Raw genomic sequence first — 24,530 nt, forward strand, 5'->3', positions numbered from 1 at the left:
GCTGCTTAGATAAGAAAAAAAATCAAAGGATGCCTCTCTTTAGTGAGGAGATGAATCTGGGGTATACAGAGAGGAGGACCATGGCTGAGGTCCGCTGCGTAGCACATACCTTATAAAACACCTGCTAAGGCCTCCCACACCTTGCGTTTTTTTAACGTGAATGTCAGTGGGACTTTCTAATGTTAAAAGCGCAGCACACTAAAATCACAAAGCACAAACATTTTTAACATTAGAAAGTCCCATTGACATTCGCGTAAAAAAAATGCAAGTGGGTAGGAGACCTAAAATAGATGAGTCTTTGACATCCCCACCGCATGTGGGACAAGGTGCCCTTCACTTACACCATGGAGCACTGAGGATAGCGGTCATGTAAAACCACAGGTGTCCCGTAGCAGCAGGACTGAGGCTTATAATTCTTGTCTGGAAGCCTAGTGGAGATGGACAACTTGTGTGAGCATGAAAGCCGTTGACCAGGCCTTCGCAGTTCCCATTCCTATTCTCTGAAGAATGGAGGCGACAGAGTCCAGGAGTTGCATGTAAAGCAATGACACGGTTTGACATGATGGGGAAAGCTTGTGAGATCCCTGTGCTATGTGGAGGTCAGAGAGTCCAGCAATAAAGCTAGCTAATTGGGTTTATTAGAGCCACGCACCTGTGGACAAACATTCAGAGAGGGAGGATAGAAGTTTTACAGAATCTCCTTAGAGAAAGTCTGTGAGGACAATACTTTAAACACACTTTGTCTTTGTTCCTGCAGGGGGCAGTAGGTTATCCAATGTTGGGGTGAGAGGGCCCGGATATGTGGACAATTCCTCTTTAACCATGTCTAAACCTTTTTCTTTTCTTTTAGGTTTACCACAAGCTACAAAATCTAAGTTCAGTCTGGCTGTGCAGTGAGTCTGAAGTACCCACCATGGGTCTGAAGGATAAAGCTGTGGTGGTGATGGTGGGAAATTGCTCCATTTTGGACAAAGCTATGATCGCTCAAAACAGAAATGCAAAAATGTTGCTTGTAGCAAGTAAGGATGGTCTGGTAGGTGTCTGGATTATAATGCAGAGCTTATGGCTTTAAAGAGGACTCGTCACTACACCTGGCATATCTGTGTGTGGAACAATCCCCATGAGGGATTCTGGAGCGTCTTGTCTTAGAACTTGTCTGATACTGTCCAATCAGTGATGATGGTGTTGGTATGTGTAGGGACACGCCCCTAACTGGTAACACCCAGTTGACTATTTCTAAATATTCAGGAGGAATAACAAACAAGCAGCACAATGCAGAGTTATGACAAAAGATGTTTCAGAAATGTCATGCAAGTATCTACCAAAGGAGTGGGGTTCTTTTTAATGGGAAATTCCACTGGACTGTTAAAACTTTAGCTTTTTTTTCCAATTAAATGACCCTGCTTCATACTTCTCTTGCTAGCTTTAATCGTGGCTGTTTAAATGTTTAGGTGCCGTGATCAGTGCTGACTGCTGCTACCAAGCATCTTTCCTTATGGCATGGTGGTTCAAGTTTCCTATTGGGACTAAAATAAAAAGTTAAATCAGAGTGTACCTAACTTTTCAGATGACTCTTCAGAATAACATGACTTGGGTGTACACAAGGAATAACACTCTTTCTGGCCATTATATGACTTGTATTTGGCAATTTTTTTCCCTCTGTACGTTGTAGATCTGCTTTTCAGTTGTCTCTGAGCAGGTGGGTTATGCTGTCTGCTGTCTACTATGTGATGCACATGGAGAAGACTTCAGATTCTCCTCTATATAACACACAAAGAAATAACTACACCAGGGAGGTCACTAGAGAAGTACTGAGCAGTGTAGATGTGATTTCAGTAGACGTAATACAGTAAATCAGTTACAATTAGCAGTGGCACATCTGTGTGAGTTTCCCTCCAGTAGAGCTCTGCCTTCTAATGGACTTCTATGAACAGCATAAGTCACCCCCTTCCTCCATTTCCTGTTCTGTCTTGTTATTTCTGTTACTAGAGAGGGGATCACTTGACAACAGTCAATGGATAGCAAATTAGAAGGAAGCTGAACCCCTAGCGGCCTTTGGAGGGATTTTCTAGCACAAAAACGTTATTTTAGGTAAATGAGTGATTTGCGCTTTTACTAGTTATCACATTTTTAGAAGTCATTCTGCACAAACAGTATGGATTTTGAAGCAGTTTTTAGTGCGGAGTTGCACTGAAATCCACACTGCAAAATATGAATCCATCTGATCATACCCTTTAATATAGGCCTTATGAATTAATAGAATTTGACATGTGTAACGTTATTAATACAAGACTGTTTTTATTACAGCCTCCTCCAAAAGACAACAGAAGTGGATACGAAAGTCTTACGATACCTATTGCTTATATGAAGTATGGAGATATCCTTAACATGGAGCAGGTATGTGTTACTTGTACATGCTGGCATAGAAAACATGCTCACTAAATAGTTAGAACACGTATTCCACTTTTCTGGAGAAACCCTACTCCCCCATCGTTGAGTATTAAGTTCGACCTCAGGACTATAGAGTACTACTTCAGCCTTTACTAGAACGTGATGCCATTAGCTACAATATACATGTTCACCAGAATACAGAATGCTCTTGACGAGGGGCGTCTGTTCCAAATTTCTTTCTACAATGTTGCCGCCTCCTGTTGTTCTTCAATTTTCGTTCTTTTTAACTTTTTTTTCCCCCTGTCTTCTTTATTTGCCTGCTCTTCTTGTTAAGTCTAGCGGCGCTGTTGTGCTTCAGCCAACAGCGCCGCTAGGGAGAGTCAAGCACTGCTAAACAACTTTCATATCAACTGCTTACCAGGCTGCTCAATGCCTGAAGAAAAGGGCCATGCTTTTAGTGTCGACTTTCCAAGGGTGACCGTGCGGGAATAGGAAACTGGGTAAATCTAAAACGTTACACCTCTGAATTGCACGTTCCCTGTCCTATAAGCACCATGAGGCCAGTTGCTGCACCAACTGGGTCAGATTCCGGATGCAAGGTCCTGCAGAAGAATCCGACCCTGTGCCCAGCCGGTGACCCCACGTACCTGTCGTCTTCTTTATCTGTGCAGCATATGGACCGGGCGGCTCACCGTCTGACGTGCAGTACACATTTTCCTACACCGCTGCTAGGCGATGACGTGGAATCGCGACCTGTCCACAATTTTAATTGCAGACAGGTTGCGGATTGGACGGTTTCCATTGAATTCAATAGTAGCTGTCCGTGCGGACACCGCGCTAAAGTAGAGCATGCTGTGATGTTTACATTTTTTTTCCTCTGCAAGCGGAAAATCGCAATTTCCACTTGTGTGCAGGAAAAAGCGCTTTGCTATAGCATGCTATGGAAGGTATTTGCTGCGGAACCCGGAGGCGGACGCCCACCCTGGATCTCATAATGCAAACATGCCCGTGTGCAGGTGGCCTAACTTAGTTTATGGTGCTTGTAGGATGGCACCGTTTCCCCTTTTTAAGGTCTTTCCATGTTCTCATGTAATGAAAATTGAAACAAGAATGTTGTTATATTATAGTATAAAGTAAGTTGTTGTTTTTTTTTTTCTTTAACTTTTTAGGATGTTGGAAGGAATATTGAGGTGGCAATGTACTCCCCATCACCCCCACTGTTTGATTACAGTATGTTGGTCATATTCCTTATCTCTGTGTTCACCGTGGCACTTGGTGGCTACTGGAGTGGAGTATCGGAGCTGTAAGTGATAAGAGAGATTATTCTTTTTAAATGCCATGGCACATAGGAAGACAGAAATGCATGCCCTTGTGTTAAATGCTTCTCTGTATAATATTTGCACACTGGCCATGCTCTTTCTAATGAAACTGCACTTTCACCTTTGGAAAAAGTAATGTCCCATTTAGACAGGATGACCGTCTGCTAAACGACCGCATGAGTGCTGATGTCACTGCTAGATTGTTGGCCCTCTTGCAGTGCGTATAGACAGGCGGATCCTCACTGGCTTCTCACTTAGTGTTTCACATTCTATGTGTAGTGCTGAGCGGGGAGCGTTTACACTCAGCGAGAAGCCAGCAATCCCGCGATTTTTATGCTGGTTGAAAGTGAGCGGCCAATGAACTTCAAACAAATAGTGCATAATAGCTGTGCGGCCTGTGTGAACAGGCAGTTGTTTATCTAAAATGCCTGTTTACTCTAAATGGAAGCAGGCGGCTTGAAGCAATCTGACATGTTTCACCTCCATTCAGTGAGCGATTATTGCTCCTGTGTAAAAGCACTGGAGTGATAATTGTTGGGATAACTGTTGGCCACTTAATCACTCGGCAGTCGTCCCATGTAAAAGTACTATTTCACAAAGTGTAAACAATTGAATAAAAACTCTAAAGGCTGTTTAACCCCTTAACGACCGCCCCATCGGGAAACTACGTCCTGCTGTTGCAGGACGTGTATGGAGGGAAGTAGTGCCGTTATCTCCCTCCATACAGCGCGGGCATCAGCTGTTTATTACAGCGGACACCCGCGGACAATAGCTGCGCTAACCCTTTAAATGCCGCTGTCAAGTCTGACAGCGGCATTTAAATCCCCCGAACGCTGTTCGGGGGTCCCGCACGGCCCCCCCGTGGTGAGATCGGGGGAGCCGTGCAGGTGTCACGGCAGCCGGGGGCCTAATGAATGGCCCCAGGGCTGCCTTAGCAGACTGCCTATCAAGCCATCCACACAGGGTGGCTTCATAGACTGCCTGTAAAAAAGCAGTATGACGTAATGCTATAGCATTACGTAATACTGTAGGAGCGATCAAAGTATCGCATGTTAAAGTCCCCCAGGGGGACTTCAAAGTAAAGTAAAAAAAAAGATCAGTAAAGTTTTTTTAATTGTTAAAAAAAAAAAAAAGTTATAAAAGTTTAAATCACCCCCCTTTTGCCATATCCATTATTAAAAAATCTAAATCATAAAATAAAAATATGTATTTGGTATCGCTGCGTCCGTAAAAGTCTGATCTATCAAAGTAGTGCATTTTTTTTCCCGCACGGTGAACGTCGTGTGAAAAAAAAAAAATAAAGAACGCCAGAAATACGCTTTTTTAGTTACCCTGTCTCCCAGAAAAAACGCAATAAAAAGTGATCAAAAAGTCGTATGTATTCCAAATTGATACTATCGGAAACTTCAGGACATCCCGCAAAAAATGAGCCCTTGCTCAACTACATCGACGAAAAAATAAAAAAGGTATTGCGCGCACAAAATGACCGCAGAAAATAATTGAAAAAAATTAAATATCTTTAAAAAAAAATAAAAGTACTACAGCAAAAAAAATATTATATAAGTTTGGTATCGTAGTAATCGTACTGAGCCATAGAATAAAAATATCAGGTCATTTTTGTTGCAATTTGTGTGCTGTAGAAACAGGACGCACCGAAAGATGGTGGAATGTCGTTTTTTTTTCCATTTCTTCCGCTAAGAATTTTTTAAAAGTTTTTCTGTAAATTATATGGTACAATAAATAGTGCCATTGAAAAATACAACTCATCCCGCAAAAAACAAGCCCACATACAGCGACGTCGATGGATAAATAAAGGAGGTACGATTTTTTTAAAAGGGAGTAGGAAAAAACAAAAATGGAAAAAAGCAAAAAAGCTCCGTCACTAAGGGGTTAACACGCAAAGGTAATCTTTCAAACGACTGAAAGATTTAGTGAACTATTTGTATAAAGTGTTAATAGCCATTAACACTTTCTCATCTTCATTTGCATGTAAAATGACCTCCAGGAGCTGTTTGCAGAGCCCAGCATGTGTTTAAATACACTCCCAGCTATGTAAACAGCTGCCGAAACATTCTTTTATTCTCCTTGTGGCTGCCGATAGATTGCATTATTTTCCTCCCGACTAGTGTTAACATGCCGCGTGGAGAACATTTTGCAGTCTGTTGAAAGATGAGCAAAATGCATTAGAATGCAATACATTTGCTCAGTCTTTCAGCGTTGAATGATGGATTTTAAGTTTGAACTATAGATTTTAGTTAAACGAAAAGGACACAATGCTCAGACAAATTTTGAGCGATATTCGTTGCGTGTAAAGGGGCCTTAAGTCTCTTCCCTCTAATGTGTTTACGGCAAGATAACAGAACAACACCAGAAAAAGAAATTCATGAAGGGTGGGATTCAAAACTTGAGCTGCTATTTGGCTACATGAAATGCATAAGTAAATTCCGCCATTCTTGGAAGTCCTCAAAGCAGCACATGCATGTGGAGATGTAGCAAGATTCCCTAGGGTGGGAAATCCCAGCACGTAAAACAGAACGACCAAAAGAGTTCTTGTGGATCTTTCTAGGTTGAGAACCAAACTGAGGGCAGTTAAAACTGAAATGACCCACTTCACCAGTTTCTGTAGGGGGATAATGGAGACTGCTTTGATCAACCTATCCTTTAAGTATGGAACTATGATGATGATTGTGTTTTGGCCTTCCTTGATTGTGATGCGCAAGAACCTCCTGTGAGTATCTGCCACTGGCACATGGAGGCATGTATCCTTAAGGTCTAGTGTCAACATGTAGTCTCCTGGGTCTGAGGCCTGGCTTACATGGGCACGCACAGATTTGGCTTCAATGGAAGCTGTCCCTGTGGGATCCGCAGGTAAATGGAGCATGCTGCAATTTCTTCCTGCGCGTGTGACCCGCACGCCAGGAAAAAAATCAAATTCGCATGCTAAAAAGCTGCTATGCGAGTGCCCATGTATCCCTATGGGCGGCTTGATTTGCGGATCTCCCGCGCATCAAATCTTCCCGTGTGAGCCAGGCCTAACACTAAGACTACTGCTACTGATTGGATGGTCTCCATTATGAATCGCTCCTATTCAATGAAGAAATTCAGATATCGATGGTCTAGAAGTCTTAAATCTTCTGTATGGCATTAGTATCAAAAACATTTGTTAAGCATTCCCCTTGATAGAAGTGGTTTACTGGGTCCTCTTCTATGGCTCTCTAGGGCCTCGTGGCTACGGTTGGGTTAGATCTATCATGCAGAAGCCTGCAGTGGAATCTGACCCTGCCCGCTGCCGAGGACAGTGCTTACCTGTCCGGGTCTTCACTGCAGATGTGTGTGGAAGCACTGGTTGGATCGGACGGCTTCCATTGACTTCAATGGAAACTGTCCGTGTAGGAACCGCAGTGAAATTGAGCATGCTGGGATTTTAAAAAATTTTTTTTAGGACCAAAAGGTCCACAAAACCAATCCGCATGCTCTAATTCAGCTGCGGATGCCCATGTGTCCTGTGGGCAGCTTAAACTGCGCATTGTCCGCGTGGGTGCCCTGCGCGGTTTCTGCAACTCAAATTTGCATGTGAACATTGGGCCATAAGATGAAACTCTGCTACAGCCTGTAACATGGCCAGTCTCCTATCTGAGGCAAAAGGTAAGCCCATGGTGATGAATCTGTCTATGGGTCTTGAATGAAAATCTAATATGTACCCATGTCCCACAATTCTTAAATTTGTGGAAATTTGCTATTAATGAGAAAAAAAAACAATCTGTTTCTCACCGGGATAGTAGTAGGGTCAGAAAGTAAGGTGTTCTCTTAGAGAGGGGGAGGGCTTCCCTGTGCCTCTATAAGAATTCACTTATTCTAGGCATCCCACTTAAAAAAAAGAGATAGACAAACTGAAGCAAGTTCAGAGAAGAGTTACCAAAATGGTGAGCCGTCTGCAAATCATGTCCTATGAGGAACGGTTAAAGGATCTGGGAATGTTTAGCTTGCCAAAAAGAAGGCTGAGAGGAGACTTAATAGCGGTCTACAAATATCTGAAGGGCTGTCACAGTGCAGAGGGATCAGCCCTATTCTCATTTGCACAAGGAAAGACCAGAAGCAATGGGAAGAAACTGAAAGGGAGGAGAGACAGATTAGATATTAGAAAAAACTTTCTGACAATGAGGGGGGTGATCAGGGAGTGGAACAGGTTACCACGGGAGGTGGGGAGTTCTCCTTCAATGGAAGTGCCAACATATGTATGTTCTGCTGGGAGATCATTCAAGAAATATTTGGGCATAACTTTGGGCTCCTATGGCGAGCCATACAGCAGGGGACCGGAAATCGCATGTGGCTCCCAAAACACTGGTTAGGGAACATTGCCTTTATAGTGAAATTTCCCTGCAGGCATCCATATTACAAGAGAAAGGTTCCAATATGACAGCTGATAAATTGCTGTTTATGCACAGGTGAATAAAGTCCTACTCCTTTTTTTCACCTCATCTGGAGTGTGACTGCTAGGGTTTTCTCTTTTTTTTTCTTTCTACATCTTGGGCTTTATTCTGACAACTACGTATGGGAATTGCGCCTATGAATCTTTGGCACAACTTGCATTGGATAGTGCATATTGCATGTTCTGTTCTCATATGTCATGGACATACAGCGATTCCCTCCCTTCCCCCAAATGGACGGTCTGTCCTTGTGTATAGCCTCTTAGGCAATAATGGATCCGCATGCTGTTTATGGAATGCACAGACGGCACAAAGACAGAAAATAAACCCGATGATGATAATGATATAAGTAGTCCTACAAATATTTGTCCAGTTCCATAAACAAATCATATTTGTCCAGTTACATAAATCATATTGGTAGAGATAGGAAAGTTCTTGGTAAGACAAGCTGAATATTCATACTATTTCTAGATGGCCTTTCACAACACTGTAGGCTCAAAGTATCTCTATATATCTTTGCATACTGCCATATGTCCTGCATGCCACTAAATGTCCAGTGTGTTTTGTATATCTAGTACGCTACATCCAACATATCACTACTTGGTTTCATGCACCACCATACAACCTGTATGCTCAAACTTCATAGACTGCCGTATACAGCCAGTACACCGCAACATGAATTCATGAAAACCATGCAGCCAGGATACTTCTATAGAACCTCATACACCTCCATATAATATCAGAAATATAGCTAATGTACCTTTTACATAAACCCATGCCATCGTGCATCCGGCTTACCACAAGACTGCCTCACAGGCCACCATATAGGTAGTAACTATTCCATGGTTGATATTTAATAGACGATGGTTCCATGTAGTCAGGAATATAATTAAAAATATATATGTATTGCCTTCTTATTACAGGGAAGACTTAAGACCATCCCAAAATGCAGGGGAAAATGAAGGAGGGAAGAAGAAAGATGAAAATGTGACGTTCACCCTCTTTACAGTGATCCTGTTTGTTGTTATATGTTGCGTCATGTTGCTTCTGCTCTACTTCTTCTATAAGTGGTTGGGTAAGTATCAGTTAGCTCAGTCTTGTTCTCTGTGTAAGGGCCTATTCATATTGCCATTTTGTATTTCCATGTGGGGTCCTAGTCTACATCGACCGCAATATCATCTGCACACTAGCCCCATGATAGATAAATGTTTTACTGCATGGAGAGACTCTTAGGCCCCCTGTCCACGGGCGTTGCGGTATCCGGTAGTGGATCTCCGCCGGCGAAATCACGCCCGTGGACAGGGGGCCTTAGTCGAAAAATGTAGAAATAAAAACGTAGCATGCATTGTTGGATGGAGATTGGCCGCAGACGTCAATTGAGACTCAAAATAATTGCTTTCATTGTAGGGTGAAGAACAACCGTGTGATTTAAAGGGATTTAAATCCTTAATACAGATGTGCGGGACAAAACAAATCCCATAACCAAATACAGATATATAAGTGTAATACGGACATGCTTACAGAAGTCTATGCTGATGACCATATACTTGCCTTTTCTGGATGCGATACAGCCTTTTTTTCATATGGCCTTTTGAATTAGCCCTTAGAAAAAATGGATCCAATACACCAAATACAGATATATAAGTGTAATACAGACATGCTTACAGAAGCCTATGCGGATGACCATATACTTGCCTTTTTCTGGGTGTGATTCAGCCTTTTTTCATATGATTGTGTGAGTTAGCCCTTAGTGCGTGACTTAGTGGATTACAGAGTGACCACCTGGTATTAGGCCCGTTACACACAATTGTATAGGTGTACGTCTATAATACAGATCCACAATGCAGATGCATTACCAATGTTGTATCAGTACTACCGGTCACTAATATAGGAAGAAAATTGGGCTATTGAACGTGAGACAGCCACTATGAAAGTGGGTGCGATACAGATGTAATGTGGACACATACATATTCAAATCACTCTCCATAGAGTTTCATCTGATTTTTTTTTTCATTAGAAAATATGGTAATGGAAAACCCCTGTAGACATTACTGAAAGTATATACTTGGAATATATAGGTATTGAAAATTAACCCCTTAAGGACATGGCCTATTTTGGGCTTGAGGATGCAACAATTTTTGGGGGGGATTTTCATTTCCATTTTTCAAGAGCCATTACCTTTTTATTTTTCTGTCGACACGGGTGTATAAGAGCTTGTTTTTTGCGTGGTGAACTATAGTTTTTATTGCTACTATTTTTCAGTGCATATAATGTATTGTAACCTTTTTTGATTTTTTTCTGGCCTTTCTTTTTTTTTTTTTTTTTTTTTGAAATAATTAATTTTGCATTGTTGCATTCAAAGTTACATAACTTTTTAAATTTTCAATCAATGGAGCTCTGTAAGGGCTTGTTTTTTGGGTCACAAGCTGTAGTTTTTATTTGTACCATTTTGGGGTGCATATGGCTTTTATGATTACTTATATTGCGCTTTTTGGGAGATGAAATGAATAAAAATAAGCATTTTCCTTTTTTTTTTTTTTTTTTTTTTTTTTAACAGTTTTTGCTGCGTGGGATAATTTAGTGTGCTCAAATTATAGTACAGGTCACTACGAACACTATGATAACACATATGTGGGGTGGTTCTTAAATTTTAATTTTTTTTTATACAAATGGGGGAAAATCAGCAAAAAAGGTGTGTTTTTTAATTTATTTTTTTTTACACGATTTCTTATGTTTTTTTTACACTGTTTATGTCCTTGAAGGGGACCTGATCCATAGCAGCTATGATCGCTATTATAAGGCATTGCAGGGCGTCTGTACTGCAATGCCTTATTGCTTGTAATAGCTACAATGTTGAATGTTACAAAAACTAAACGGATAGAATTGCAGCTGTCATCAGGAGACGTGCAACTTGTCATCTGGTCTATTAATTTTAGATTTTTTGCAATCACAAAGTAGCATTCTACTTTAAAAATCTTTAAAGGGCTACTCCAATGAAGACAGTATTTTACTATCTGTCCCCTACAACACTCTGGACACCTCCTCTGTATACTGCACTCTTCTACATGTTGGACACGTCTTGATTTTTAGATTTCTTTGCTTTCTCTTCTTCTATGCTGTGTTAGCAATCTCATTATGCATCAGCAAAACACGTATATGAGCAGCTAGAGCCTGTACCCTCTCTGCCTACTGGGAGGACACTGTAATGATCATTACCTTCTAAATAAGTTAAAGACCATAAGTATACAGTCAAAGAGGATGAACAGAGGATGAACTGTCATCATAACTGTGTGGCAGGAGCCTCTGATCATCAGCAGTAGCTGTTGTAGGAGCTTCTATTCCCCCTGTCAAGTGCCTGTGTGCTACAGTCCATGCAGTTTATCATACAAGAAGTGACTAAAAAGTGATTTCTTGAGAGCAGAAAGAAATTATTCCCATGTGATCACATGACTCTGATGAAGAGAAAGGACTCCAGGAATTTTCAGATAGAAATGACAAAACACAGTAATACTGGCTGACAAAAATACCGGGGAACTCGTTATATAATGAATGGAAAAAAAGTTCACTGGACTGGCCCTTTAATGATTGTATATTAGACTTTAAATAGCCTATGTATGAATTGACACAAGTTTCTCTTTTGTTTTAGTGTATGTTATCATTTGCGTGTTTTGCCTGGCATCTGCCTTGAGCATGTTCAACTGTCTCTCTGCGCTGATCCAGTACATCCCGTATGGAAGATGCAGGTGCGGCTTCATGGTGTTTTATTGTTACCCAGGCCTTACTTCCATCATGTAAAATGTATTCATTTCTTTATTTCCCTCCAACAGAGTTTCCTGCTTCCATAAGAGTGCAGAAGTGCGGCTCGTCTTCCTGGCTGCCTTTTGTGTAGCGGTGTCTGTGACTTGGGCAGTATTCCGGAATGAAGACAGGTACTGTGTGATGAACGATGTTTTGGATGCCTGGGGTACATTTCTCCCTGCCCTATTAATAGCCTGTACGTCCCGTTGGTTCAGCTGTTAGTGGAGATAAACATGAGTTTTGAAGTGGGCACATAGTGTGCATCGTAACGCTACAGTCCAGATTTCATATGCTTGTTACTTTTATTCCCATTAAACTAAAATTCCATTTTGTTTAGGTGGATTTGGATACTTCAGGATATTCTGGGAATTGCTTTCTGCCTTAACTTTATCAAAACTTTAAGAGTGCCAAATTTTAAGGTAAGAAGAGTACCTGACTACATTTTATTCTTGTCACATGATGGGGATAGTGCAATCTCTTTGAGACATCGAGAAACCCATACATGTCTACCTGCTATGAACATCATAAATAATATGTCCGATATTCACTAAATACCAAACCCTTTTTTTCTAAGCCTAGACGCCTGATGAGACTTAGTACAGCTGAAATGCGTTGGGTCCATTCTCTGGGTATATTTACAGTGTGATATCTATCTACGGGGCTTTTTGTACCCAAAGTCACGCTACACTGCCTGTTTTTTCCACCTGCATAGAGTACCCTCTCTCACCTCAGATTATTGTTGATACGATACGGGTCGTAAATATCCAGGGGATAACGCTATTATTCATTGCATGTCCATATGTGTATAGTGCCTAGGGCACGGGTTCTTTTTAAAGTATTTAAATAAGTTATATTTTATTTTATATGTTTGCGCACTTTCTCATTAAATATTGAAAACCTTTAGGCCTCCTGCCCACGGATGGAGCGGGATACGCCCGCGGTTTTACGCCGCGGGAATCCCGTGGAGTTAACAAGAGTCCCCGCTGGCGATCGCAGAAAAACGCGTAAAATAGAACATATCGTGATTTTTTTTTTTTTCTCGCGGCGTAAATCCGCGGCAGAATCCTGCATGTGAGGACTGAGCCAACAGGTTCAATAGAACCTAATAGCTGCATTATTCTGCTGCGGATTTACGTTGTGGGAAACGCGGCATAAATCCATCCGTGGGCATTAGCCCTTATTCAGTGATTTCTAAAGTGATTTCTAAGTATTATCCAGTAACTAGTACCCCTTCCCGCTCCAGGACTTATATTTACATCCTGGAATGTCAGGGTATGTATGCAGAGAGGTCGCGGGGTGACCTCTCTGCATACAGCGTGGGCGTCAACTGTTTACTACAGCTGACAACCGCGGGCAATAGCCGCGATCGGCTGTTCGGCCGATCGCGGCTATTAACCCTTTAAATGCCGCTGTCAATTCTGACAGCGGCATTCAAAGCCCCCGAACGCTGTTCGGGGGTCCCGCACAGTTCCCCCACGGTGAGATTGGGGAAGCCGTGCAGGTGTCATGGCTGCCAGGAGCCTTCTGAAAGGCCCCAGGGCTGCCTTGAGAGACTGCCTATCAACCCATCCCCGTGGGGTGGCTTGATGGGTTGCCTGTGAGAATGCAGTATGACGTAATGCAATAGCATTACGTCATACTGCAGGAGCGATCAAAGTATCGCATAGTGTAGTCCCCAATGAAGAAAAGAGCAATAAAGTTTTTTTAATTGTAAAAAAAAACTGTAATAAAAGTTTAAATCACCCTCCTTTTGCCATATCTATAATTAAGTCTAAATAATAAAATAAAAATATGTATTTGGTATCGCCGCGTCCGTAAAATTCCGATCTATCAAAGTAGCACACTATTTACCCCGCATGGTGAACGTCGTCCGGAAAAAAAATAAATAAAGAACGCCAGAAATGCACTTTTTCAGTCACCCTGGCTCCCAGTAAAAACGCAATAAAAAGCAATCAAAAAGTCGTACGTATTGTGAATTAGTAGTATCAGAAACTACAGGACGTCCCGCAAAAAATGAGCCATTGCTGAACTATGTAAGCGGAAAAATAAAGTTATTGCGCGCACAAGATGACTGCAGAAAATAATAAAAAAAAAAAAGTTTTTCAGTCCATTATATGGTACATTAAATAGCACCATTGAAAAATACAACTCATCCAGCAAAAAACAAGCCCTCATACAGCGACGTTGATGGATAAATAAAGGAGTTATGATTTTTTTTAAGGGTGGGAGTAAAAAATGGGGGGGGGGGCTGTTTTATGAAGGGGTTAAAGACAAAATAATGGTGAACAGGTCAAAACTTCACCTGAGACCACAATGTGCGTGTGGTGTTTTGCAGGGGCACTAGAAGGAGGGCTCGTCTCCTTTTACCAACACTAGGGATGACGGTCTTGTGTTGAGGGTAGTTTGAACACTATTTAGCATAATTGTATTAATAAATCTCATCTACTGTGTTTATGAGGATATGAATTGCATTGATTTCTGCACTTCTGTCTCTGAATATTACTTATATATTTTTAAAGAGCGGTTTGTTCCATATCACTTATGCCCCTTTTTACCTGACTTGCAGGCGTGTGTCATTCTCCTAGGCCTCTTGCTTCTGTATGATGTATTTTTTGTCTTTATAACTCCGTTCATCACAAAGGTATGTAAGAGAGAATTTCACTTCATCTAGAATCAGTTCGTGTTGGATTCTTTTTTCTTTTTTGCTTTTCAAGTTGCGCAATATATTTTGTAGTTGGTTAGAGACCAGAGATGAGCGAGCATACTCGTTAAGGGACAATACTCGAGTACCTGCCTGCTCGTCAGAAAAGAGTCAGGTCCCGGCGGGGGTGAGTGGTGGGTTGTGGGAGTGAGCCGGGGGAGAAAAAAGAGACGGAGAGATCTCCCCTGCCACCCCCCGAATCTTTTCTGCCGAGCAGGCAGGTACTCGAAAAGGACGATACTCGCTCGAGCATTGTCCCTTAACGAGTATGCTCGCTGCTCTCTATTAGAGACCTTTCTCTTCCTTACGCCATTAACACCATTTAACACTAATAATTTGCAACTAGAAATGCTTCACGTCTTTAATAATTCGGCACATTTTATAGTCTTAGTCGCACCCCTTTCTCTGTAAAGTGTTTGTGCTTTATGCACTGATACTTTGTAATACACCTTTTTTAATATTTGTACGGAAACTTTTATTTCTTATGATACAGCTGAGACACTGAGATAGATGTACCAAAAACTGTGCCTCTAAGATGTATGATGTTGGATCTTGCGTTGAAATCAATGTAACTTTAATATACATAAAAAAAATCGGTGACAAATGGTGGAAACCAAAAGTGTTTACGGCAGCAGTATGCAGTCCTAAGCTCTTGCTCACGACCTGAAGGTTGCGAGTTCAATTCCTGCATGGTTCAGGTAGCCGGCTCAAAGTTGACTCAGCCTTCCATCCTTCCGAGGTCGGTAAAATGAGTACCCAGTTTGCTCTGGGGAGTAATAAATAAATTACCTGAAAATGCTGCGGAATAAGTTGGCGCTATACAAATAACAAATCCCTTCTATGAGAATTGAACATGTGGAGGTTTTTTTCTTAATAATCACATACTGCTTGTAATTGTTGTATCGTCTATGTTCCGCTGTATTTTGAAAGAGCTGCAGAATACGTTGGCTCTATACAAATAAAGATTATTATTATTATTATTATTATTATTATTATTATTATTAATACGAAATGGTAACTATTCCTATATATAAGTAATTTATTCAGCTGATTAATATTTAATTTTGCCGTAATGGATATTTACAGAATGGCCAGAGCATCATGATTGAGGTGGCAGCTGGACCATCAGGAAATCCAGAAAAGGTACGTACTTTGAATACTGAAATGCATATTATATAGAATTTTAAAATTTATTCTGTACATAAACGCTAGTTTATTATTTTTGAAGAGTAATTATCATTAACTGCTGGGGCTTATTCAATTTTTGAGCAATGCTTGGCCTTAGCTTGTTGAGTATTGGTTCAAAAGTAGAGATGAGCGAACGTGCTCGGCCACGCCCCTTTTTCGCCCGAATACCGCGATTTTCGAGTACTTCACTACTCGGGTGAAAAGTACTCGGGTGCGCTGGGGGGCGGGGAGAGGCGTGGCGGCGTGGGGGGTAGCAGCGGGGAACAGGGGGGAGCCCTCTCTCTCTCCCTCTCCCCCCCACTCCCCGCTGCAACCCCCGCGCCGCCACGGCGACCCCCGAATTTTTTCGCCCGAGTACGGAAGTACTCGAAAATCGCGGTATTCGGGCGAAAAAGGGGCGTGGCCGAGCACGTTCGCTCATCTCTATTCAAAAGTAGTTTACTAATATAACTGGTTGAAAATCCTCCATTTCAAAAGGTTTGTTCAGGCATACTCTCCCGCTCAATATAATATCTGGCAGGCAGATGTACAATTGTACATTGGGAGGTACACTTGCCAAGGCAACCATACAACGTCCAGCAAGCATCATTCACAGTTCCCATTCTAATTAATGGGACCTATGCACAATATTTACGGGGTGTTGGATGCTTGCCCTGGTAACTGTATAGCCACGCATACAGTTGCATTACTCCATAACGTTAGATCATGCAAGAGAGCACGCCTACATAACTCAATGAAGTAAAGGACCCACCTGACGGTTGCTTGCCCTACCCCTGTCCATAATTATTCACGAGGAGAGTAGACCTATATATCACAGCTTAAGTATAGTTAGACTAAAGACCGATAGATTGCATCCTATGTAGAAGTCAACTGATCAACCGGGATGCCAAGTGGTGGACCCTGACCGATCAACTATTGATGAACTTTCCAGAAGGATAGGTCATCAATATATTTTTTTTTTTACAAGGAATACCCCCTTTAAGTTGTACGCATTTCGGGCAATTAATGGTGTAATTTTTTAAATTCCTGGATTATTCATAGGTGTTTTTTATCCATGTTATTTAACTTGACTGCATAGCATGATTACATGCTGAAATACAACCTCTATGGAAGTAGACCTAAAAATCCTCCTCTCCTCTGCAGAGTAAATAGACGCTTGATCCATTTGCATGCCCAGTGAAATAGATACCACACGGATGTAGATCACCATGTGCATAAACTTCCTGCACCAGCAGATACTGCCATAGCTTAGGCATTTGCTGCTCGGAGCAATAGAACACTACAGAACAGTGATCGCTGCCAGAAATAAGTTTAGCAAGGCATCACTTTACGCTCTGATTTGACCTGTATTATACATATAACCTTTTGATTACAAGGGAGAAAATCCTTTCCTATCCAAATCTATATATACCATTTGGTTGCAATACATAAACCCCAAAGGCTTGATGTGAAGAGCCCTGTGGCCAATCCTGTAATTGCCTTTATATTGTAAGGTTTAGATGTGACATACAAATACGCTAAATATAACGTAGTCTGGCCTATGGCTGATCCATTTGAATATTAAATGTCTGTGACTTGGATTTGATCCTAGAATGGTGAGAACTATGTGGAAGTCCCTGCTGACTCTCAAGCCACCTACGAGAAAGTAAGGATTGTCTTTCAGATAACTTGCATGGATTCTTTTAGCGTACTCTCTCGAAGATATTACTGTATATCCGTGTACCTTATGTCTAGCGCGTTTATTTCATGGTCTTTTCATAAAATCCATTGCTCTCATACTAAGTGGTTTTGGTTACCATTCCTTTTTTTATGGAATATAAAGAGGATCCTAATTGTACACCTATAATTATAAGTACCCTGTCAGTATACAAGGCATCTTAATCCAGTCCACAGAGGTATACAACATTCAAGATAGAAGTATGTAAAATCCACACATGGACCAAATCAGTTCAAAGCATTTTACCAAATTTTAGCAAATAGTGTTCACATAACTAAGAACTGTAATTGTTCAAAACTGACATTTTTGTCCTTGAGATAAAGCCATCCATACAGCAGAAATGTCTCCTTTGTATGGGCATACATTTATAAATATGACTATATTTTTCGGGCTATAAAACACACCTACTTTAGATATAGACAGCAGAAAATAGAAAAAGAAAATAAAAACTTACCTGGTGTTCTAGAAGTGTGGGGTCCTGGACGCACAGGCTCACTGACATTATGTCCACTGTGCATGGACTTTGTGTTGCACAGTTTTATACCTTTATGCCTTGACTAAGGGCTCATTCACATGACCGGTCTGTGTGACGGCTCGTGAGCCAGCCATCGCCGTGTATGGCAGCGAGTGCACTGCTCATGATGGCGTATCTCCCCTTCGCTGTCATGCGCAGTGTGACTTTTGTATTTTTTTTCCCCTGCTCTGTTTCATAACAGGGTTGCATATGTATCATTGCCCATAAACAATGTGTTACATGTGGACAGAGTTGCATACACTGCCCATAGAAAAGAATAGGGCTCACGCTATGTGTTACACAATGATATCTATCGCGCAGGGTTTACACACTGATGTAAATGGATCAATGAAAATCCGTGTATTTTCATTGACTGCATTCACCGCGTGCCACGCGGACTTGCATTCCGCATGTAATACCTGCCAAAATCAGTCATGTGAATGAGCTCTAAAGCGTTTGTAATTTGACTACCCTTTTTGTGATTTGCCATTCTCCCTTATGTAAAATACTGTTATTTATTAGATAGAACTGTCAAACAAGTAAATGATTGCAGCCACCATCTATCTCCTGTGGGTCATTGGTAGCACACAATTTAGGCAGCATGATCCCAGGACTGGTACATACAGTGTGCACACGCGTGTGTTATATTGAAATACTGTGGCGTTTCAGAATAAACCTACTTCGAAGATGCTGTCCAAGTAGCTCCAGGTCATGGGGGCAGCACTGTGCCAGCCGCTCCCCGCCGGGATCACCTGAAGTGACAGCTCTCTTCATGTTTGTGTATAGAGGAGATACTAACGCACAATATTCTGCCCTCCCCCCTCCATACTGATTTTTTTATTTATGCTTTTTTCCAGCAAGAGTTTTGATTGCAAAACAAATTGTAATGCATGTTGTTGTGCGGAGATCTTTGTCGCGAACCGTAATGTTGCACTTTAAGTATGCCTGTCATTTTCTTGTCTTCCAGTTACCAGTAGTTATTAGGGTGCCTAGGCTGGAGTATTCTGCTGTAAAGTTATGTGTGATGCCTTTCTCCTTGTTGGGCTTTGGAGATATAATTGTACCTGGTAAGTAAACAAAGTCCCTTTTTAGCTTCGTTATTACATAATATTATTGTTAAAGGGAACTTGTCACCATGATTTTACTAATACAAATAGCAATACTGCTGTATTTGTATAAAGGACATGTTGACAAACTTTTTCTATAGTCCAGTACTCTTCAGTTTTCAGGTAAGCACCGTCTGAATATTTCTCATCGGGTATGTAAATCAGGCATATTTGAGTCCAGTGTGTCGGTCTGGTTGGAGTAATCCACAGATAACTGCTCCCCAACAGCTTCACTGATGGCACTCATCTCCTGTGCAAACCCTTGAGCTGTGGCGCAGGAGCAGCGGTGGGCCTGGGAGGACTTCATCGTTCTACTGTGCAGATGTTGGAGAACACCAAGTCTGGGTAGTGCGACTTCACGGACGTCATGCTATGAAGCTGAGGCGTTGTGCTGACCGGCACATGAGCCATATACAGGAGAAGTATACGGGTATCCACAGTTGTTTCTGTGCCACTCTCGCACACAGTGGAGAGATATCAAGCAATAGCTCTAGAAAACTGGGGAGGTACAAAATGCAGAGGGAGCAGCCCAGAGGGGGGGTGGTTGCATGTTGAAAAACCTCAATACTGATGTCATCTGCCAATTAGCATGCCAATGGGAAATCTCTGGATGGGGATTACATGAAAATGGAAAGGTACTAGACTATTAAAAAGAAAAAAAAAAAGTCAGTTTGCCAACCTGTCCGTTTCACGCTTAATACAGAAGTATTGCTATTTTTGGTAGTAAAAATGTGGTGACAGGTTCCCTCTTTAAATTGTTGCAAGAAACCAGCTGCATATAAATATTTTGGAGCATTTTTCTTGATAAGACTATGCTGCACTTGTTTCTTCAGAGCTGTTCCATTCACACATACATGACTCGTGATCATGGCAATGAGGGAGCGCACGCACAGAGCTGTCTGAAGAGTCATGATATGTGCGCGTGCCTGCTTCACGGGGAACTGGACACCCAATGAATATGAAACACAGCTCCCCAAATTCCTCGTTCCCTCACCTTTCAGTCCCATAATGTAGTTTATGGGGCTCAAATGTGATGAAAGGTTTCCTTTTAGGGGTTTTCCAGCCTCTCATAAAAGCCCCAAATTTTATATCTAGTATACACAGTGATTGTAGATGTATATCATAGATTGGTAGAGTTGGAAGGGACCTCCAGGGTCATCTGGTCCAACCCCCTGCTCAGTGCAGAAATCACTAAATCATCCCATTATATAATCATATTAGTAGTGCAAAACTCTATTTACCAGCATCTGTGTTCCAAGCATGCAGTTTTTCTCCTCTTTGTGACGCGGGTATGTCAGTAGTTTCAGCTGTAAACTACGTATTCCGTGATTGCCCTGGTCAGTTTTGTGTATCCCACATTATTGCTTCATTTCTGTAGCTCCCCATCCATCTCCATGAATGTCTTGCGACATACCCTAATTTGGGGAAAGAGTTTATAGAGCAAGGACACATGATGGATGACTGTGACATCACCATCACAGAAAATACATAGTGCCTGCACGCTCATATCACCACGACTGGAACAAAGGTTCAGAGGACATATCAGTGCTGGAAGTGAATTGAAAAGTGGCTTTACTTGTAGCAAAAAGTAAACGTGTGTGTATATACAGAGATCCTGTAGGCAGCGAAGGGGCTGCTGGACGGTGACAAAGATGCCTCTGCCCTAATAAAATAATATATATTTCCCCAGTCATCTCCACGACAGCACCAATTGAGATTGCCTCCTCCTGATAGGACAGGAACACACTGAGAGGTTAAAAGCTCCCCCCCCCCCCCTTTCCTCAGTGTCTTCCTGTCCTGCCAGGAGGCAGGATCTCTGAGAGGAGCTGGTGGAGAAGCCAGCCAGGATTACTTACAGGCGGATCGGAGGGCAGTGGGTCAGCCTGTCCTCCCTTCCAAGCCAGACGACTCCCGGGACGCCACATGGGGTGGTAACTCCTGGGCCAGGTTCCTCCCGCGGTGGCCCATGGGGGGTACAAAGCGGGAGCCTCAGTCCCCCTCGTCCTCCCTGACGTCATCGCGTCTGCTTCAGGAGCAGAGGGGGCGGGGCTTAGCGCAGGAGCGCGAAAATTAAAAAAAATAGGAACCTGAGAGAAGCCAGAACAAACCAGCACTACAGGTCGCAGGGTGTCTGCAGCATCGGTATAGTAATGAGTGCTCCAGCCCCAGAGACAGCTGAAACCTCAGCCTCAGCGGCCGTAAGTAGCCAGTGCGGCAAAAAATACAATGCAAATATCCAGTGTATTGTGTATGGAAAAATTGCATATTTACCCGCAAAAATGCTTTGTTAGGGGGATAAAAAAGACATCCCCCCCCCCCCCCCAGAACAAAACTCAGAAAATGCGTGGAATGCAGGATAAAACTGCCAGCTACGTACCAGAGGCCTCTATGCAAGGCATGCGTAGCTAGGCTAGTTAAAGAGGAATCGGGAGGACATTAGGAAGCTGGTGAAAGAAGAGGTTAGATCAGCCCTAACGTCACAGCTGGCGCCGCCAGCGAAACGCCGGAAAAGGGCGTATGTTCCTGACGAGCCTTCCGACTCCGAGAGTTCTATCGGGTCGGAGCAAGAGGAATAGGCGGCCGAGGAGTCCTCAGATGAGGAGGACTACAAAAAATACTTATTCCATCAGGACGACTTAACGGAATTGATTAAGTCAGTCAGGGCTACACTAAAAATGGAAGAGCCCAGAGAACCACATACCCTACAAGATGAGATATTTGGGGGACTAGGGGAGAGGCGCAAGCATACCTTCCCTGTCCACAAGAATATCACCAAAATAATCCAGAAAGAGTGGAGGAAACTAGACGCAAGCTCCTTCTCCACTAGAGGGGTAAAAAGAAGGTACCCATTCGAGGAGGAAGTTTGCGCAAGCTGGGAGGAGGTACCTAAGGTAGACGTCCCAGTGGCCAAAGTAGCCAGGAAAACGACCCTGCCCTTTGAGGATGCCGCACAGTTAAAAGTTCCCATGGATCGCAAAGCTGAGGGCCTTCTAAAGAAATCATGGGAGGCAGCGGCAAACATACTTAGGCCAGGGATCGCAGCCACTTGTGTGGCGCGAACTCTGGGGGTATGGCTAGAACAGCTACACCTAACCAATAAGACGCAGAGGGAACAGATCCTAAATTCCCTTCCGATCCTGCGTATGGCAACAAATTTCCTAGCGGACGCCGCGGCCGAAACTGTCAAACTCTCGGCGAAAGCTACAGCCCGGTCTAACTCAGCCAGAAGAGTGTTATGGCTGAAATCGTGGTCAGGCGACCTAGCCTCAAAAAATAAGCTATGCGCCCTCCCGTTCTACGGCCAGTTTTTGACCGGACCGGACCTTGACAAGATTCTAGAGAAGGCGGCCGACAAAAAGAAGGGATTCCTGGAAGAAAAGCCACAGAGAGGGAAGACCTTCTTCCGGGCCCCAGTGCAAGAGCCAGAGGCCTACCGAGGCAAGGGCAAGACAGGCCGCTGGAGTTACCCCAAGGGGGGCAGAGGAAGGAACACCTTCTTTAACCCCCACCAGGGGGAGCCAAAGCAGAGACCCTGACGCCATCCCCGTAGGGGCAAGGCTGGGGAGCTTTGTGGATCAATGGGCCGCGATTTCCGAAGGCCCATGGAACCTAAAGATCTTACAGCAGGGATGCCGGATAGAGCTGGTGTCCCTCCCCAGAAGAAAATTCATTATCACGGGAGGCTCCAAACAACAGTTACACCTACTAAGGCAAAGCGTTCAGGACCTGCAACAACTAAATGCAATATCCCCCGTACCGCAAAACGAGGAAACCCAGGGCCATTATTCCAGGCTCTTCCTAGTAAGGAAACCCTGTGGGAAACAGCGGATGATAGTGAACCTGAAACCTCTGAACACCTGCATCAGATACAGAAAATTCAAGATGGAGTCCATCTCCTCAACGATAAAGTTGATTCCCAAAGGAGCCTACATGGCATCCATCGATTTAAAGGATGCTTATTTCCATGTACCGATCCACGAGGGGTCCCAGAAATATCTAAGGTTCGCAGTGGATATGGGCAAAGGAATAGAGCACCATCAATTCAGATGCCTGCCCTTCAGGATCTCCTCAGTACCCAGAATCTTCACCAAAATTATGGCAGAGGTAGCCGCCTACCTGAGGAAGAAGTCTGTCCTAATAGTACCCTACCTGGACGATATTTTAATAATAGCAGAGTCCAGAGAACTCCTAACGAAACACCTGAGGATAGTGCTAGAACTTCTCCAATCCTTAGGATGGATCATAAACTGGGAAAAATCCAGCCTAGATCCCGACAAACAGAAAACGTTTCTGGGTATAACGCTCGACTCAGAATCGCAATGCTCCTGCCTATCCGAGGAGAAAATACAAAAAATCCGACGGCTAGTCAAAACCTTTTTACGGAGATGATTATGCACAATTCGGGAAGCCATGTCTCTCCTGGGAAGCTTGACGTCATGCATTCCAGGAGTGGCATAGGCCCAGGCTCACACCAGAGCCCTGCAAGCCTCAGTCCTATCCACGTGGGACAAAAGGCAGTCCTCTCTAGGGACAAGAAGGTACATCCCAAGCGCGGTGAAAACATCCCTGCGTTGGTGGACATCCCCAGAGAACCTGCGGAGAGGGGTTCATTGGCTGCAAAACCCAGCCACTCACATCACAACGGACGCAAGTGCCTGGGGATGGGGAGCGCATCTGGGGAACCAGTTCTTTCAGGGCCCATGGCCTCAAAGGACAAAAGAACAGTCCTCAAATTACAGGGAACTACAGGCCGTATGGCAGGTCCTATAGCAGTTAGGGAACTCGCTACGGGACCAGCATATAAAGATACTGTCAGACAAGGGGGCACAAGATCTCCCGCCCTGCAAAACATCACACAGAAAATTTTCCACTGGGCAGAGGGCCGGATCCTCTCAATCACGGCAACCCATTTGAAGGGGACGCTAAACCAAAAAGCGGGCTTTCTCAGCAGGAGGCAAATAGACCCAGGAGAATGGTCTCTCTCCCTGAAAGCATTCAGAATCCTGATCAACCAGTGGGGGACCCCACAATTGGACCTGTTCGCAACCAGGGAAAATGTCAAAGTAAGCAATTTCTTCTCCCTCCGGCCAGGAGATCGTCCGACAGCAGTAGACGCCCTAGGCCAAGACTGGGGAGAGGGGCTGGTGTACGCCTTTCCTCCTATACCGTTGATCCCCAGAGTCTTACAACATTTCAGAACCCAGGTATGCACACTAATCCTGGTGACCCCCTTCTGGCCCAAAAGAAGCTGGTTTGGTCTTCTAGCAACATTGAGCGTCCAGGACCCAGTCACCTTCCCTACCTGGACAGATCTTCTATCGCAGGGGCCACTGAACCATCCGAGCCTAGACAAGCTCCACTTAACAGCA

At 43.2% G+C, this 24,530-nt stretch overlaps 1 protein-coding gene across 1 annotated transcript in view; it reads left to right on the forward strand.

The window, feature by feature from the left end:
* Nucleotides 1–24,530, forward strand: part of SPPL2A (signal peptide peptidase like 2A) — a 55,005-nt gene that overhangs the window by 19,279 nt on the left and 11,196 nt on the right. Inside the window, exons 3-13 of the mRNA XM_066592642.1 lie at nt 851–1,033; nt 2,308–2,397; nt 3,561–3,694; nt 9,061–9,212; nt 11,784–11,880; nt 11,965–12,066; nt 12,273–12,354; nt 14,502–14,576; nt 15,723–15,779; nt 17,416–17,469; nt 19,023–19,122. Coding sequence (XP_066448739.1) covers nt 851–1,033; nt 2,308–2,397; nt 3,561–3,694; nt 9,061–9,212; nt 11,784–11,880; nt 11,965–12,066; nt 12,273–12,354; nt 14,502–14,576; nt 15,723–15,779; nt 17,416–17,469; nt 19,023–19,122 — 1,126 coding nt within the window. The remainder of the gene's footprint in view (nt 1–850; nt 1,034–2,307; nt 2,398–3,560; nt 3,695–9,060; nt 9,213–11,783; nt 11,881–11,964; nt 12,067–12,272; nt 12,355–14,501; nt 14,577–15,722; nt 15,780–17,415; nt 17,470–19,022; nt 19,123–24,530) is intronic.

This window comes from Eleutherodactylus coqui, chromosome 2 (genome assembly GCF_035609145.1).
Source record: "Eleutherodactylus coqui strain aEleCoq1 chromosome 2, aEleCoq1.hap1, whole genome shotgun sequence".
Classification (NCBI taxonomy): domain Eukaryota; kingdom Metazoa; phylum Chordata; class Amphibia; order Anura; family Eleutherodactylidae; genus Eleutherodactylus; species Eleutherodactylus coqui.